Raw genomic sequence first — 16,713 nt, 5'->3', positions numbered from 1 at the left:
CCTTAGCACAGGAGAGCTATTTTTGCCTTACATCAATGCTTTCAGCACTTGTCAGCAAAAGTATTTTGCGCTAGAAAGAACTGCCACCTCACACAGTGCAACTCTTCTTGTGTTTGTAAGCAATGTGTCTGGATATTGCCATTTGAAAGACTTTTCCCATCACGGGGGATATCGTTGATGCTTTTGGTGGTTGATTCTTTACCCAACCACCCATCTTCTACACAGGCTGTGCTCTGCCTCTCCTTGCCCCTGCTTTTAAAGAAGTATGATAATTACAATCAATAAAAACTTGCATCTCCTTTTTAGCAGTGTTTCTAGGGAAAAAAAAAAAAAAGTCTGTTTTTCTTTTAAATTCTATTCTAAAATAGAATAACAAATCTGTTGATGCATGAGTGAAGCAGTTTAGCAGTTTAGTGGACACTTGACTAATATAGTAGTTTAGAATAACATAAATAGGGCATCAAAATGAGTACTCAGAGAATTCTAATAAGCAGCATTAAAGTGAATTCAAATTAATTTGATATGATAAAACATGTAATTGTTAAATGCCAGTGTGCTGTGGAAGAAATATATTGTTTTGTGAGTTACCATTTCACATACGCTTATGAGTCAAAAGCTATAAAAACACAGATAATTTTACATTATTCTATCACAGAGCCATAGCAAATGATAAATGAACTTAATAAGACATACTTCATATTAAGTGGCAATTTTGGAGTACTTACATGTAAGGTGCTGCACAATTAAAAATGTTCAGATACAATTTGTTACACACAGTACACAAGGTAATAAAATTAATAGATGCACTTCAGATAATGATCTTTTTCCTCTGGGTACAGTATATTTATTCACTGATTATATCAGAAGCTTTTGGAATATGAAACATGAAAACATTATGAACCATTATTCCTAAAATAATATTGTTTTACCAGAGAATGGGGTTTATATTGCTTCTTCACCTGCTTGTCAACTTTTAGTATGTCTTGCTACCATAAGTGAAGTTGGTGATTGCTATAGTTGCTAAAGATAAGGAAGGAATCAGTACATATCATGGAAGTAAATTTCAAATACTTGATTTTCACCAATTTAATGAGCAACTATAAACATTAAAATCGTGCCCTCATTGCATCAACTACTCAAGTAGTTATTACTTTGTCATTTTCAATGAGATGGAGGACAAGCTTTGTTCAAAATAAGACAAAATTATGACAAATTTGCCCAAATGATTTCGAGTGCAAGTAATGGCCATTTTCTTGCATCCTTCTTAGAATTACATAGCAACATCTGATAGACAACTTTGAGTTACCTGAGCAGACTGAATTAGGAGAGTTTTAAAAATGCATCCTGTGGAGATTTTCAGATAGCTCTTCCTTTGAGTAGGATATTGTGTTGTCTAACAGAGGTGCACATCTGCAGTCTTTTACGAAACATAGCTCTGCACACTCCGATCTTCTACTGTCCCCTTCCATTACATGAAGAGGAAAGGCATTTCTTTGTTCATCTGTGAAGATTTAGAATCGAAGTTTAGATACTAAAGAAAAGAATCAAATAAGGTTGAATAATAGTGGGTATTTTCACATATTTAAATGTTAGTTTAAGAGGAACATATGAATGAAAAGAAGAGGATCTAATGAATCTAGGTTTCATCTGAAATAGAGTCCTCTCTGAATCCTTGAAGAAAATATTACTGTGAAAAGTATTATTATGTGAGGAGAATCCATGACTGCACTTCCCGTGGTAATCATAATCTTGCCTAAGGGTACTTTGGAGACTGTGGCAGCTGAAAAGAGGGGAAAGGAGGAATAAATAAAAGTGGTCTTTTTATATCTACTCCGCCAAACTAACAGGCAATGTCTTCCAGGTTCAGAAGTAATCACGAACACCGTGTCAAAGATAGCTGCACTCTGTTAGGAGTATACAGCATTTTTATAACCAAAGTCACAACAGAACAGAAGCAATTGTTGAAATATAGCATAGCTAAAGGCTCGTCTTCTATATTATGTGCTTGTTCTTGCTGTTGGTAAGATTCAGTATCTATGTGCCTGGTCATCCTTGATTATTGTTATTCAGAGATGCTATGCCATTCAGGTTTATGCTGCCTTTTCACATATTACTGCATGCTCATTAGACATTACACTTTAAGAAAATGTAGTTATTCATACCGCATCTCTGGATGCCAACACACACACACACAAGACCAGATCACTCTTGGATTTTATAATATTAAGATGTGTCAAAAGACTGTTCACCTCTTTATGTTTTAAATTTCATTTTCTATCCTTGCTCAGCCTTCAAACTTTGCCATCCAATTTCCCGAGTATAATGTGTAGGTACAGCTGCTCCAGCTACGACACTTTGCCATTACCTCCCAGTAGTACTGAGCTTCCTATTTTTCCACATTTTTGCTTGTAATTTTTGAAATCACGTACGATTCACTTGGCTAGGGCAACATCCTAGAAGCAGAACATGTCCAGGGAACTGCTATCAGGTACAGCACAGTCTTTTTCCAAGTGACTCCTGAGGGAATAGCCCTGACCTGAATCCAGAATAGGATTTGGCAGAGATCTATGCTGCACCACAACAGACATGATCCTGAATTATCATTTAGTGCAGTTTACCATATAGCATGCATTATAGCAATTCCTTAGAAAATTTTATTATAATAAATTTGCAGTACTTTTATTACTTAAGGCATTTAGCTGTAATTAGGACTCCATTTGCTATGTCCAACTTCAAAAACTGCACATGAACAGTTCTGTTTTCTATCCTTGGTAAATAAATTTTTCTGCAGATTTGGAGTACAGTTTGTAAATAAGATAAACCATATTGACAACATATCAAAAATCATGAAAATACAGCACTGAAGGCTTTTGTCTCATTTGCTATTAAACTTGGTTTTTAAGAAATAGAAAAACACTCTAAATTTGTTTACTTTGACAAAAATGTAACCTCTCTTTTACTGCATATAGCATTACTCAGTGGATTGAGAAGTTTATTAATATTGAAATCAATATAGTTCCTATTTCTATGTGTATCATTACATGTCATGCCAGTAAAAAAGTTTAGGGATTACGTTTAAACTTCATCTGAAAAATAAAGGAGATGCTTAAGTTACTACTATTTTGATCTCAACTTGATTTCAGGTTTCGGAATAACTATAAATGATCTTATTGTAAGACCCCTTGGCTTATCTTCAATACGTCTTGCCTTACTTTCTTCACAGAGTATACAGAGTTCCTTTACCTTTAAATAGTTCTAAATAGTTGCCTTGTCTGTAATAAGTAATGTCAGTTTTCTTTTATGAACTTTAATTTACGTATGATTATTAAACAATAGACAGAAATAGGCAGACTAGATCAGAGAAACCAAACCATGGCTGAAAATAATCATAGACAAGTGTCATCTCTGGTTTCTTGGCTCAGTATCTACTGATCATCATTGTTGGACACAAGGAAATGGCCTAGATGGAGGTTTGATCAGGTCATATGTTGATATTTCTAAAATAACATGTAATGCAAAATGTAAGAACTGGATTATCAGAAACATCAAAATAACTGTGGAATATAGTTCCCATTCATTTGAATTGGTCTTTTTATTGAAAAAAAAATCAAACTAAACCAAACCAAACAAGCAACAACAAAAACCAAAATAAAATAAAAATAAATAAAAAAACAAACCACACACACAAAACAGTCTTGTACATTAAAATCTAATTACAGTCCAGACAGAGTTTTCGAAACCCAGCTGTCAGGCATTTTCTTATTTCTTAGAGCAGTTTTAATTAGCTTTATGTATTATATCTCTACTTTCTGCTTTATTCCCATTCCTGTACTTTAATGCACTTTATAATTCATTCCCATAGCAACAAAAGTACCCTGGCAGCAACCTAAAATATTTTTGAAAAGCTCTCTCCACTAATGTGTAACATCTGTATGTTCAAGACTGCTATTTGATGATAAATCATTAACTGGATTTATGAACTCTCAAATACAGAAATGGAATTGTTGAATTATTTTACTTTTTTTTTTTCTTTGTGACTTATTTATCTTTAAGTGTTGAACTTCTTTTGTTTTCTTCCTAGAGGGTCTGAATGCTGACAACATTAGACAAGCCTCCGAGCAGCTGAAGAGCCGCTGGATTGAGTTCTGTCAGTTGCTGAGTGAAAGACTGGCATGGCTGGAGTACCAAAATAACATCATTGACTTCTACTCCCAGCTGCAGCAACTGGAGCAGACAGCAATTACTGCAGAAAACTGGCTGAAAACACAACCCACACCAGCAACAGATCCTGCTACAGTGAAAGCTCAGTTGGAAAAATGCAAGGTTAGAGATTCTTCTCCAAGTTTTTTATAATATTGTATTCATAGGTGTTCCAACAGTGGGCCAGATTGTGACCTATACTATATCAATATAAAAGTGCAAAATGGACTCCTTATCTTTCTGAGGTAATTATTGAAATTATTTATTCAAGGAAAGGAAAGACTAGTAAAGAAATAAAGAGGCAATGTCACCTAGCATATGGATATCTAAAACTGTGCCCCACATAATTGGTTATTAAGATGCTCAGATACCTAAAGTTAGGGAACTATACCCTTAAACTCCTTTTTTTTTTTTTTGTCTTTTTCTTCCCTGTAAGAATCTGAGTCCTTGGTTCTTCATAAGAATCTGGGCCAGAAAATTTTCTTCATGGTCAAGTCCAAAGTTCTGCCATTGCAGACCACTTTACTTGTTATATACTCTGCATTTTGATGCAGAGTGGATTATGTACTCAAATGAAGAAATATTCTTCTGTCATCATATGACAGAATTACAATAGTTGTACAAAAACAGTCACACCAATTCACGTATTATTGTCCCTAAATATTTTTGTTTGTGTGCTGCACCATAATAGAGATTTGCCTCTCATACTGCAGACAGCTCTGTGGGTGGGGATTACTTACAAGCTAATATTTTTTGACAGGAATTATATGTAATGAATTATAAGTTGCATACCATACTTGTAGAAGTTTACTTTATGAAATGTCAGGTTCCAAAAGCTCTCAAACTGAAAATAATGTTTGAACCCTCAATTTAGATCTATGCTATTCTATTTTTAGGCATTTCCAAGCTGTCATGGTGCTTACAGGGCTTCTCAGTTTTCTTGAAGAAAGCTTCTGTTAGAGCAGCTCTGCTATGAACTATACACTTGGCTTACTTTCCTCATTTCTTTTTGTTTAGTAGTTGCAAGTGTCATAGTGTGCACAAGGTCTCCTGAAGGTATAATAGCACGACCTCAACCTATAGTGTGTTACTGTGAGGCTGCTAGAAATCACTATACGTCTCCACCTTTTTTTTACTTCATGTTATTTAGCCTGTACATAATCTAACAGAGTTGGGTCCAGCATTATGGGAAATGAAGAAGTTTTATCTCCCCAGCTCAATGTGAAAAGGATGCTCCTTAGGCATGGATTTTTAATGCACTCTCTATCTTGTTTTCTTTGAGCATTATGCTACTGATGTGATAATGTCATTTGAAAGTGACTTAAAACAATGGTAAGAACATCATATTGGGAGCAAGGGTGTCAATTGTAAGAAACGATTAAAAATGTTGAATTTGTTCTTACAGTAACTGATGCAGTGGGAAGAAAAACAGTTGTGTAATGTGCATTGAAACAGTGCTGATTTCATGGCACTAGTGATTTCATTTGTTGGCCAGCTTTATCTTGATGTTTTTGTTCAAACATGCAGGACGAAATCATCCGAATGTCAACCCTTCAGCCTCAAATTGAACGCCTAAAGGCTCAAAGTCAAGTGCTCAAAGAGAAAGAACAAGGGCCAGTGTTTCTAGATGCTGACCTTGCTGCTTTTACCAGCCATTTCAAACAAATACTTGCTGACATGAATGCCAGAGAAAAGCAGCTACAAACCAGTAAGTGTTCATGACGAGAAGTCAATTTACCTGACTAGCATCCAGAGAATATGTGTATATATTTTGCTTTCCTACTTTAGTATTTGCTTTTCTCATGCTAAACCAGTAGTACAATTTAGGTGGTCTTTTTTGCAATTGAGTCAGTCTTTCAGAAATTCTCAGTGCAGTACTCAGAGGCAAAGATTATACTCAATGTAGTTCTACCATCAAATCTCTTGTTAGCATGTTTATGGACAGATCTATTGATATTTTTTGGCAACGTAAAGCTGTTTTTGTTTACTCAGATTATGAGATGGGGTTGTCTACATCTGTCAATAGAGAGGAGAGAGAGTTCATGTGCAGGAGGGAATCTGCTTAGATTTTCTTAGAATAGAAATGTAACTCCATAAAGCTCATCAAAGAGAGTAACTGCTTTAAGTTATATAGTTTTTCATCCTGTGATAAAATATTCTGGTTTTGTAACATAGAATATATGACTGCTAGTTATAACATTATTTACAATATTTGTAATAAAACACATTTTTCAAGAGAGGGAAAATGTTCTACCAAAATAGAAAGTTGGCTTTATTTCTTATTGAAGATATGTAGCATGCTAGTGACTACTGTACCCTTTCTGTATTTGATTATGAAATTAAAAACTAAAGTATAGGGTAAAACTATAAATTTATTTTTTCTCACCAGCAAAGAGATTATTTGCCCCTTAAACCAATGATATCTCTAAATGAGTGTACTGTTTTGAAACCAGACATAACGCTAGCTCCTTCTAGTGGATCTTTATAGTATTCCTCCTAAATTCTTTCATGAAGAGATTTTGATTTGTTTTTCATCAATAACTGCATTATTGTGCTGCTGTGGTTATTTCACACATGCACACACATGCAAATGGAAGAGGCGATGATGCATAGGAGAAGTGAAGAAATAAAATGCAAATGTGCCATAGCATGTGATCGAAAAATGAGCTGTAGAAATTTAGTATTAGAAGTACAAAGTTTATTCATTACTCTAAAGTCAAGCCATACAATATAACATTTTAAAACTTTTAATGCCATGCTAGTTTATATGCTGAAATCAGTTACCATTTTGCCAATAGGAAAGATATGGTAAATGCTAGCTTCTTTATGATTTCTTCTACATCCAATTTTCTATAATTGCTGGGTTTACCTCACCTAATTTTACCATAACAAGACGTTGTGAATTAACCAGTTGGTTAGTCCTGTAGGATGAACGATGTTCAGTGCCTGAACTGTAACACCACTGAGCAGGGGCTAGACACTGTACTTTCCTTTCAAATTCTGATTCTACCTTTTCAGGATCAGTAATTCCCACAGGTAACACCATTGTCATCACTGTTGTTGTTGTTGTTATTATTCATGATTAATCATTCATTGGCATTCAAATTATGTTGCTCCTATTTACTTTAAGAAGAAATTTGGAGTTTTTGCTTTCTATATCATGTCAAGATTCTTTAGACTTTTTATTTACATACCCCATGCTTTTTGTTATTTTGTGTGTAGACTGCTTTACTCCATAATCCACTAGTACAGCATCTTAAAGAAGGTTGCATTACACAGAGTTCATGCAACTCAATCTTGGGATAATTTTATAAGACAAAAAACCACAGTAACTGTAAGAGTATGATGACCATTTGGACATTTAGTCTGTCTTTTTTGTGCCTTTGTGTAAACTTTCAACTGCTAATTTATTTTCATGCTTTTGAAAAAAGATGAGATGGATTATAAGCAACAGCAAAATTGTTATGGTGCTTATAATGATCTTTCACCAATCATTGTGTACTTGCAGAAGAAAAAAATTTAAGCAAGCATCCTATCAATTTCAGAACTGCAATTTTTCCTTAAGACTAAACTATGATTTAGTAGCAATAATATTAATTGTTAGGTTTTGAGTGATAAAATTTGCTTAGCTTTCTTTGAAGGTGCCTTTTGAGTTGAAGATACAGCTCGGGTGTTTGTGAGAAAATATTATTTTAATAAGTAATGTGTAAGTCATTTAATTTTTCTGTTGCATTCATTTCGTCAGGTAATTATTTTTTATTTAAATAAAGAACAAAAGGGAAAAGCAACCCGTGAAATGAATGTGTATGTAATAATGTCCTCTACTCTGGAGGACCTTTTATCCTTTTCCTCTGTGGTGAAAATGAAAATTTATAAGGATAGGAAATAAAAACACCTAAAAAAATGCGTATCATTAAAAGGTATTTAGTATGACATTAGATCTTGTAGAACTGGAGAAGAGCTTCCCTTCTATTTCTTTTAAGAGGTTAATAAATAAAATAACTGGAAGTGTTAAAGCACTTGCAGAACATTGATTATGTTTTGTACAAGATTCCTTACGATTCCACTTTGAGAATTTCTATTGAAAGATGTGGCAGAAGGGAATCACAGATTTTGTGAAGGTATCAATATAAGGACTTTGATGAACAGCTTCAAATATTTGTATTACAAAATAAGCAAAACACAGTTGTGAGAAAACCAGCATGGTTTTAAACAATGCAGTTACTACTGAGGAGATTTTTATGGGAAATACATGCAATTCAATCTAGTTCATTCATTTAAGGGAATAATTCTTTACTGAAATGATCCCATAGATTATATTCATTGCTTTTCTTCTTCTTTCACAATCATGGGATTTGTCCTAACTGATGGAGGTACTCATCGCATCATATGCAATGTCATTTGATAGCTGTTGAGATAATTGTATTCTCATTTCATTTCTGATTTGGGAAAATAATTTTGGCTGGGAAATCTGGTCGCAAAAAAAAAGGAAGCTGGAAGGAAAAGTGAGAGAATGTGTTTTACTTATTTGGAAAGCTATTTTCACATGTTTAAATATTTCTACTTATTAAAAATATATGCTAACCAAATGTCTATCTGCATGTAGTATTTGCAAATTTAAGCACTTTCTGTAAAATAAATATGCAACTGTAAAGGTGTTTGCCTTTCAGTTCTCAAGGTTTATAACATTGGTCACATCAAAATGTATTCTACTCTAGTGGAATAGATTAATCCAACAGCATTTTCCTGTTATGGGTTGGGAACAGTATTCTGATATTTCACAGTAACTTATTTGTATTTTACCTCTGTGATATTTTGTTATCTAGTTCTGTCATGAGCCTAGTTTAGCTATAGCTTGGTTTGTGGACATGCTACGTCTTTTTGACTACCAATTCAGTCTTTCCTATAATAAAGCAGAATCCATATTAATGCATTGTGCTTATCATATGGACTTTAATCCACAAACATTAGTATCACAAAGTAAATTTTAGGATAAAAATAAACAGGTCTGGATGTGTCTTCATGTTATGAGCACAGGGAAATTAGAGATTCGTGCTGCCCACAGAGAGACCATAAATGTCTTAGATTATTTAGACAGCTAAAATTAGGTAACGTGAATCCCACTGTTTGACTGAATTCTCACCATTGACATAATGAGTTGCAAAAACAATATAGACTCTTCTTGACTGTCATCCAAAAAGATGTTAATATATGTAATATATGCATCCTTGTGGATGAAATGTTGACAGATTGTCAGGAAAAAAAAAAAAAAACACAAACAACTCTCCCCCAAAAACAAAACACACCCACACCAAGCCCCAAGAACTGTAGCTAGTGAAAGGCATTGAAAAGTAGTATTTCACTACTAGTGATCTGTAAAAGTGAAATAGGAAAACTATTGTTTCACTAGCTTAAAAGTGCTTTTTAAATGGAATATTTAATAACGAAATTGGAAAGTCACTAGCTTGATTAAATCAACATTTGTGATCCCACTTTAGCTCTTATTTAGTCCTTCAAAGACTAGAGAACATAGTTTGTTAAAATTGGACAAAATGTTTGCAGTGTTTGGATGGCTTTAAAATTTTTATTGTTGGCAAACTTTCAGGATAAGCACTTCATGCATTTTGGTGGAGTTTGCTGTAACAACAAATCTTATGTTTTACCTGTTCCACGATACTATTCTCTACTACTGAAAATAGCTATTCTTTTATATAGCTGACTGAAGTAATACATTAGTCCTAAGATTTGTTTTTCATTTAAAGGATAAAATTATTTATACAAGTCAAACATTGCATAACAATACTGAACTCAATTTCAGATTTCTGAATGAAACTGCAGATTAAGAGTTGTATACCGCTTTAACATATCCAAGCTCTTAAAATTTTATCTCTATTCATTTGTACTGATGTGTTTAAATGCATGTTCTATTCTAAGTAGGAAATAAGGAAATAAAGGGAAAAAGGAAATGAAACTATTTTAAATTCTATTTGATAAGATGGAAAATGCTTGCTTTCTGTGTTTCCAAGCATGTATTAGTATTGCTTTCTGTAGATCACAAGGGAAGAAATTATTTTCCTTCCTGGTACCAAGTCCTATGTTTTGTAAATCCCTGGATGTATGTGGTAAATCTGATCAGCCAAGAATTTTATAAGAGGAAAGTGTACCATACAATGTGCATACTCCACAAGAGAGAAAGCCCTGATTTTGGCATGTTGTTATGATGTCTAACTGAAAATATAGGGTTTTTTTCAAGTAGCATTCTGCTGATCAACTCAAAAATTAGGTTAAAATCTGAAGTGAGTTCTGCCAAGCATAGCTGTATGAGGATGTAAGCAAGCTTGCACTTGAAAAGTTCAGCTGTGTTATTTGTCAAAATTAGCTTTTGGACAATTATATCATTTCTCTATACAGTTCTTTCTGAAACACCAGAGACATACAGGAAATACAAATAGGTGTCACATTTTTTTTTAGCTTTTAAATACTTCATTATTATGTGGTACAATTTGGAAATGTTTCATTTCCAACCAGACATGCTATTTGTCTGTACTTTTCTCAATGAGTATAGAGGCAACTGTTATTGAGGGCAGAGGGAGTATCTCTGCTAATGAGTTGCTCATGTGTGTGCCAGATGTTGTTTATTTACAGCAGCTGTAATGTTGGCTCAATAAGCACAGTGCAATAAAGTTCAACTTTAATGCAGAAGAAAGATTAATTTTCTAAGTTTTTAACAGATGTCTTAAACAGAACATTTCACTTGAACTGAAACATTAAACACACACATAGGTCATAAAAGGGAATGCTGATTTTTACTGCATTTCTGAAATTAGATTTTGTCTGAAGTATGATGGTTAGTCTGTTGTTTTCTAAACACATATTTAAACTAGTTATCTTGGCCATATAAGTTGTCGTATGGTCTGCAACAAGACAGTCAAATGACACACAACTGATAAAATGACAGGGATATAAAAAACATTAGAATGAGTGCATTCATTCCTCAAAAGTTGTATCTTTCCACAATTTTTGGAAAATTCTGATATGGACATACTGGGCCTGATGCAGTCGATTGCAAAATAGCCATTGAATTCAATAAGACTCGATATTTATCAAACAATTTCTGTCAGCAAACCAAATAATGAAGCACAAAATTATTGTATCTCTTCCCTTTTTCTTCCCTGTGGAATGTAGTTTTTGACAGTTTGCCTCCTGAACGCTACAGAGAGACAGTGAGCACTATACTTGTGTGGATCCAGCAGTCAGAAACTAAACTCTCCATGCCTCAGGTTGCAGTTGCTGAATATGAAATCATGGAGCAGAGACTCAGGGAGCTCAAGGTGAGTGGTCAGGCTGAGGGAATGAACGTCTCAGATGAAAAGTTCAGAGGAACTGAATGCAAAGTTGGCATGAGCTTGCTGAATCTTATATATCTTGAGTGAATTACACCAAGCCAAGGGATTCAGCAGACGGTAGATACTTAAATTGATACCTGAAGTTAAAGGAGTGAAAGTGTTCATCATTATTAAAACTAATTTTATAAGATATCAAACATCTTAAGGAAAAGCCTTTGTTTCTCCCCATGATATATAAAATATCCCTTTGACAATAGCTCTGGTAATTAAGCATAGATTTAGCTCATTTCAATTTCCAGTGCTGACATGGAAATGATTGTGATTTGCAAAATGCAGTGTGTGCTTTGTCAGATTTCCTGTTGAATTTACAAGCAGACACGAATGTGGAACAAGTTTTGCCAGTGGGTACAAACTTTCCCTGCATTTCAATGTTTGATATTGTTCTACTATTGGACGGCTAATCAGCATGTCATTTGATGCAACTAGCAATGCACCTGCAGACATAAAATGTAGAATATTAAAAAAAAAAGTTAGATGAAGCAAATTTGGGCAGAAGTTTGGAGAAGTACTTATCAAAAACTTTAAATCAAAGAAGCAGTTCCAAATTTATTCTTTTCCTTCATGTATAGTCTGATTCTTTTGAAAGTGTAATCATTAAGGCCATAGTAAATTCCTGTCTTGAATTAATGGAGTGTGTGTGGCTAACCTCTATTAACAAGTATACATTTCTGGTTACATTCTCAGTTCAACTAAAAATTCTACTTTGTAGTTTGTGTGAGAAAAGCAATTCCAAATTTCTCAGTAGAGTATGTCATTGGATGTTTTAGCAAAGGTGACCTACATTTTTAGTTCTTTCTTCAGCAGTCTCATCTACCTTTGTGTAACAAAGAGAATTGCCCAACACATGAATCAGGATACTATCTGCTTCTTATTCATAGGCTCTGCAAAGCTCTCTGCAAGAGCAGGAAAAAGGCTTGAACTATCTCAGCACAACTGTGGAAGACGTGTCCAGGAAAGCCCCTGCGGAAGTCAGCCAGAAGTATCGATCGGAGATGGAGGTGATCCTTGGCCGCTGGAAGAAATTATCAGCGCAGCTGGCGGAACATTGCCAGAAACTTGAGGAGCGTATGACTAAACTCCAGCGATTCCAGGTTAAATAAACTTTTTCAGACTCCTGTACTATGCCGTAGCTTGTGGCCATGAGAATGGCACAGCATGCATTTCGCTTGATTTTGATGGGTCCAAGATTTTACTTTGAATCCTGATTTTGTGACTGTTTCTGCCTATGTTGTTTCAACGGCAAAACTTAACTTTGATTTCAGTGAAATGGCTACTAATATTCCTCTGCTTACTTTTCCAATGTAACTGAAATTCTTTTTCATGCAGCTGAAGTAGCTCTAACCATATTGACATTAAAGGATTAAATTACATTATTGAAGTAATTTGTAATGTGGTAGTTGCCAGAAAGGAGGAGTGTACATGACTTACGCACTTGTGTGAATATCAGGTATTTGAAATGTTTCTCTTGTTGCGGGGATGTCCTATTTATACTTATTTTTAAATCACATGTATCAGCATTACAGGGCATGTCTATGACTTAGGTGTTGTAAGGTTTAAAAAATGTCCATTTTTAACATATTCCTGTTCTATTTCTATGTAATTTCAAGGATCAGGTTTCAGATGAATTCAGATTAAGCAATCACAAAAATTGAGAAAGTATGTTTATGTTTTTTTCTCTCCTGCCCCCCATGCAAATGAACACTTGCATACTCATGGGGGATATCACAAAGAAAGTTCTGAAGGTGGAGGTCCTGCAGCTGTACTCAAAGCTGTGTTCTCACAGTGTGTTTCTTCTATTTACAACATGAAATATTTTTGTCCTTGGCTTTGGTTTGCTGGTATTAAAACATGATACATTATTAGCTCCACATTGTGAACTATAATACAAATCTAATTGTTTTCTACTGAATTCAATAGAGTTATCTGGTCAGGAATATTTTTGTTTTGTCAAAGTATTCTTGCACTTCTGCTTGTGTAGGGGGAAAAAAAAAGATTAAAAAAGTACTCATTATTTTGTTACTCTTGATCAGTTTTTAGATAAGCAAAATGGACAGAAAAAGGAGGAGACATTTTATCAATACCATTTATAATTTAGCTACTGAAATACCACGTTACTCTAAATTGTAACTGGTTCCATAGTTACCTCTCTGATGTTTGAAGCTGGTCTTGGAATGAAGTTTAAAGACATGGTGGGATAACCTTGGCCAGCAGCCAGATGCCCTCCCAGCTGCTCTCTCAGTCCCTGTTCTCAGCAAGACAGAGGGAGAAAATAGGTTGGAAAAGCTCTTGGATTGAAATATAGACAGGGAGATTGCTTACCAGTTACCATCACTGGCAAAACAGAAACAACTTGGCTAAAACTGGTTTCATTTATTGGCAATTAAAACAGATTTGGGTAGTGAGAAATAGAAAACAAACAAACAAAAACCAAAAACCACACCACACAAAAAACCACACACACCAAACAAAACAAACAAAACCCAACCAACCAAAAAACAACAACAAAAAACCAAAACCAACCAACCAAACCCAAAACAAGTAGGACAACACCTCCCTCCCTTCCTCTTTCTCCTAGGCTGCACTCTATTGCTTCACTCTTGTCTCATCTCCCACCAAGGGGTTCAGGGGGATGAGGAACAAGGACTGTGGCTGGTCCATACCAGCTCCTCTCTGCCACTTCTTCCTCCTCACTCCTTTCTCCTGCTCCAGCCTGGGCCTTCCCATATTCTGCAGTGCTTCAGGAAATATCTGCTCCTGTGTGGGATCTCCATGGGCTGCAGTTTCTTTTAGGGCACATCCACCTGCTCTGACATGGGGTTCCTCCATGGGTGGCAGAGTGGATATCTGCTCTACCATGGACCTCCATGGTATGTAGGAGGACAGCCTGCATCACCACAGGCTGTAGAGGAATCTCTGCTCTGGTAGCTGGAGCACCTCCTCTCCTTCCTTCTTCACTCACCTTGGCATCTGCAGAACTGTTCCTCACTTGTTTCCTCTCCTCCCCTATCTAGTGGCTTTGACCTTTCTTAACTGTATTATCAGAGAGTTGTCACTAGCTGACCATGGGGTCAGCTGCATCCTGTGATGGCATTGGAGGCAGCTGGAACTGGCTGTATCCAGCACAGGGGCAGCACTTGACCTCTCCTCAAAGAGGTCACCCCTGCTGCCAAAACCTTGCCACATAAACCCAACATAAATAGGAAAACTGAAAAGTGGTTTTGTCAGCAATATAATGAAATATGTGCAATTGCACAAAACAGAGCAATACAATTTGCTTGAGAAATTCAAATATTTGTCTTTTATTTAATTTTTTTTTCCCCCATTAATTTTCTGGATAGAAGTTTACAGATTCCCTCACTGCTCTTGAAACCAGAAAGTCCTGAACATCATGACCATGCTCTGTAGAACACATATTTTTGAAGCTATGTGAGCTATTGTTGCATACAAATCTTAGCCTTTATATTTATTGCTGAAGTCACTGTAGTACACAGTTAATATAGAAGTCATTGTCTTTTCAAGTTCTTGATAGATTTTTCTTCCAGACAATTGTTTTCTCTGTTGCAGTTTATGGAAGAGCTATGAAGGAAATCAGTGTTGTCAAATAAAATGCATTTACAGTCTGATTCAAAATGCAAGCCATACACTTGATCTTCATCGTTAACTGGAAGCTGTGTAAATCCCATCAGATCTATATTTTGCAGCATTAATGAACTATGCTTGAAGTATTAGTTTAAAGGTATTAAAGTGTCATAATGAAATATGATTCTGAACTATTTTTACTCAATGATAATGGAATGCACAGTAGACACTTCAACAGTGTTTTGGTAATTGCCATTCTGAAATATAATTTCTGTATGATTATTCTTATTAATTCAGTTCATTTTCCATGTTAGCCTGCTGTTATTAAATATATGAAGCACATCTGGAAAATGTTCCCTTTGGTTACCTGTCCCGTAATAGCTGCTAAGGCATTTTTGTACACATTTTAGGGCACAGCCTGTATTCTTATGAACTGTGCTTTTTAGTGCTTTAATTCAACTTCGCATTCACCAAAAGCATATTCCTGATTACAAATATTCTGCTGCTAGAGACAGTAATTGAGAATCCTTATCTGAAATGATTCATTGAATCATTATGTGATTTTAGTTTCTGAAGTGAATTTGTTTCAATTACTGTTTCAGTACTGGTTTTTGGTTTTTGTGGGTTTTTTGTTTGTTTGGTTGGTTTTTTTGTTGTTTTGGGGTTTTTTTTTGGTTTTTTGTTTTTTTTTTTTTCATTTGGAGTAGTAAGGATGTCTTTCTGTGTTGTGTTCTGGTGGAGAAATAGGCAATAGAACATGCAATTTCCAAAAGGAGCCTGAAATTTAAATTCATAGAATCTCCTGAGTTGGAAGGGACCCACAAATTGAAACACAGGAGGATTTGATAGGTGACCCTGAATTAATTGCCAAGTATGAGTAGTCGGAAGCCATACGAGAAACCAATGAACACTCATGCATCATCTAAACACAAATGAAATCTGGAACGCAGAAGCCTGAGAGCCAGAAAGCTGCCTGCTTGTAGACACATTAAACTTGGGCAGAAATGGTCAGAGTGCAGGCGAAAGAGTCTATGACAGCCCTAGATAAAATTGGGTTTGCTTGTTTGCTGTGTTTGTATTTTTCAGATACTTCAATAATCTCGAAATTACATTGCGGTGAGTTTTAGTTGTAGTGCCAGGATGAATTATGCTATTGCCAGTCAGGTTCTTTGCAATGCAATAAAATGTCTTTTTAATAAACAGAATGACACTAAAACACTGAAGAAATGGATGGCTGAGGTAGATGTTTTTCTGAAGGAAGAGTGGCCTGCCCTTGGTGATTCAGAAGCACTGGAAAAGCAACTTGATCAATGTACAGTGAGTATTACCTGCCTGCTTGACAATTATCCAGTTCTTCTCTAGAAGCCTAGCTTATACAGAAGTTGCACAAATGATTAGTTTTCCTAAAAATAAATTCGTGCTGTAAGGAGGTCATCTTCTGCAATGTATTTGAACCTACTGCATTTCCTGGGTTTGAAGGAAAATTCTGTTAAAAAAATGGGAAACTTTAATACAGAGAGGACACATA

The 16,713-nt window shown here is 35.2% G+C and overlaps 1 protein-coding gene across 10 annotated transcripts in view; it reads left to right on the top strand.

The window, feature by feature from the left end:
• The window catches only part of DMD (dystrophin), a 1,281,342-nt gene that overhangs the window by 538,784 nt on the left and 725,845 nt on the right, over positions 1-16,713 (top strand). For all 10 annotated transcript variants that reach the window (XM_065627016.1, XM_065627025.1, XM_065626998.1 and 7 more), the window contains 5 exons: positions 4,082-4,323; positions 5,728-5,908; positions 11,386-11,531; positions 12,485-12,697; positions 16,389-16,502. In XM_065627016.1, coding sequence (XP_065483088.1) covers positions 4,082-4,323; positions 5,728-5,908; positions 11,386-11,531; positions 12,485-12,697; positions 16,389-16,502 — 896 coding nt within the window. The remainder of the gene's footprint in view (positions 1-4,081; positions 4,324-5,727; positions 5,909-11,385; positions 11,532-12,484; positions 12,698-16,388; positions 16,503-16,713) is intronic.

This window comes from Caloenas nicobarica, chromosome 1 (assembly GCF_036013445.1).
Source record: "Caloenas nicobarica isolate bCalNic1 chromosome 1, bCalNic1.hap1, whole genome shotgun sequence".
NCBI classification, from domain to species: Eukaryota; Metazoa; Chordata; class Aves; order Columbiformes; family Columbidae; genus Caloenas; species Caloenas nicobarica.
Note: the sequence above shows the minus strand (reverse complement) of the source record. Positions and strands in the feature narration are given on the sequence as shown.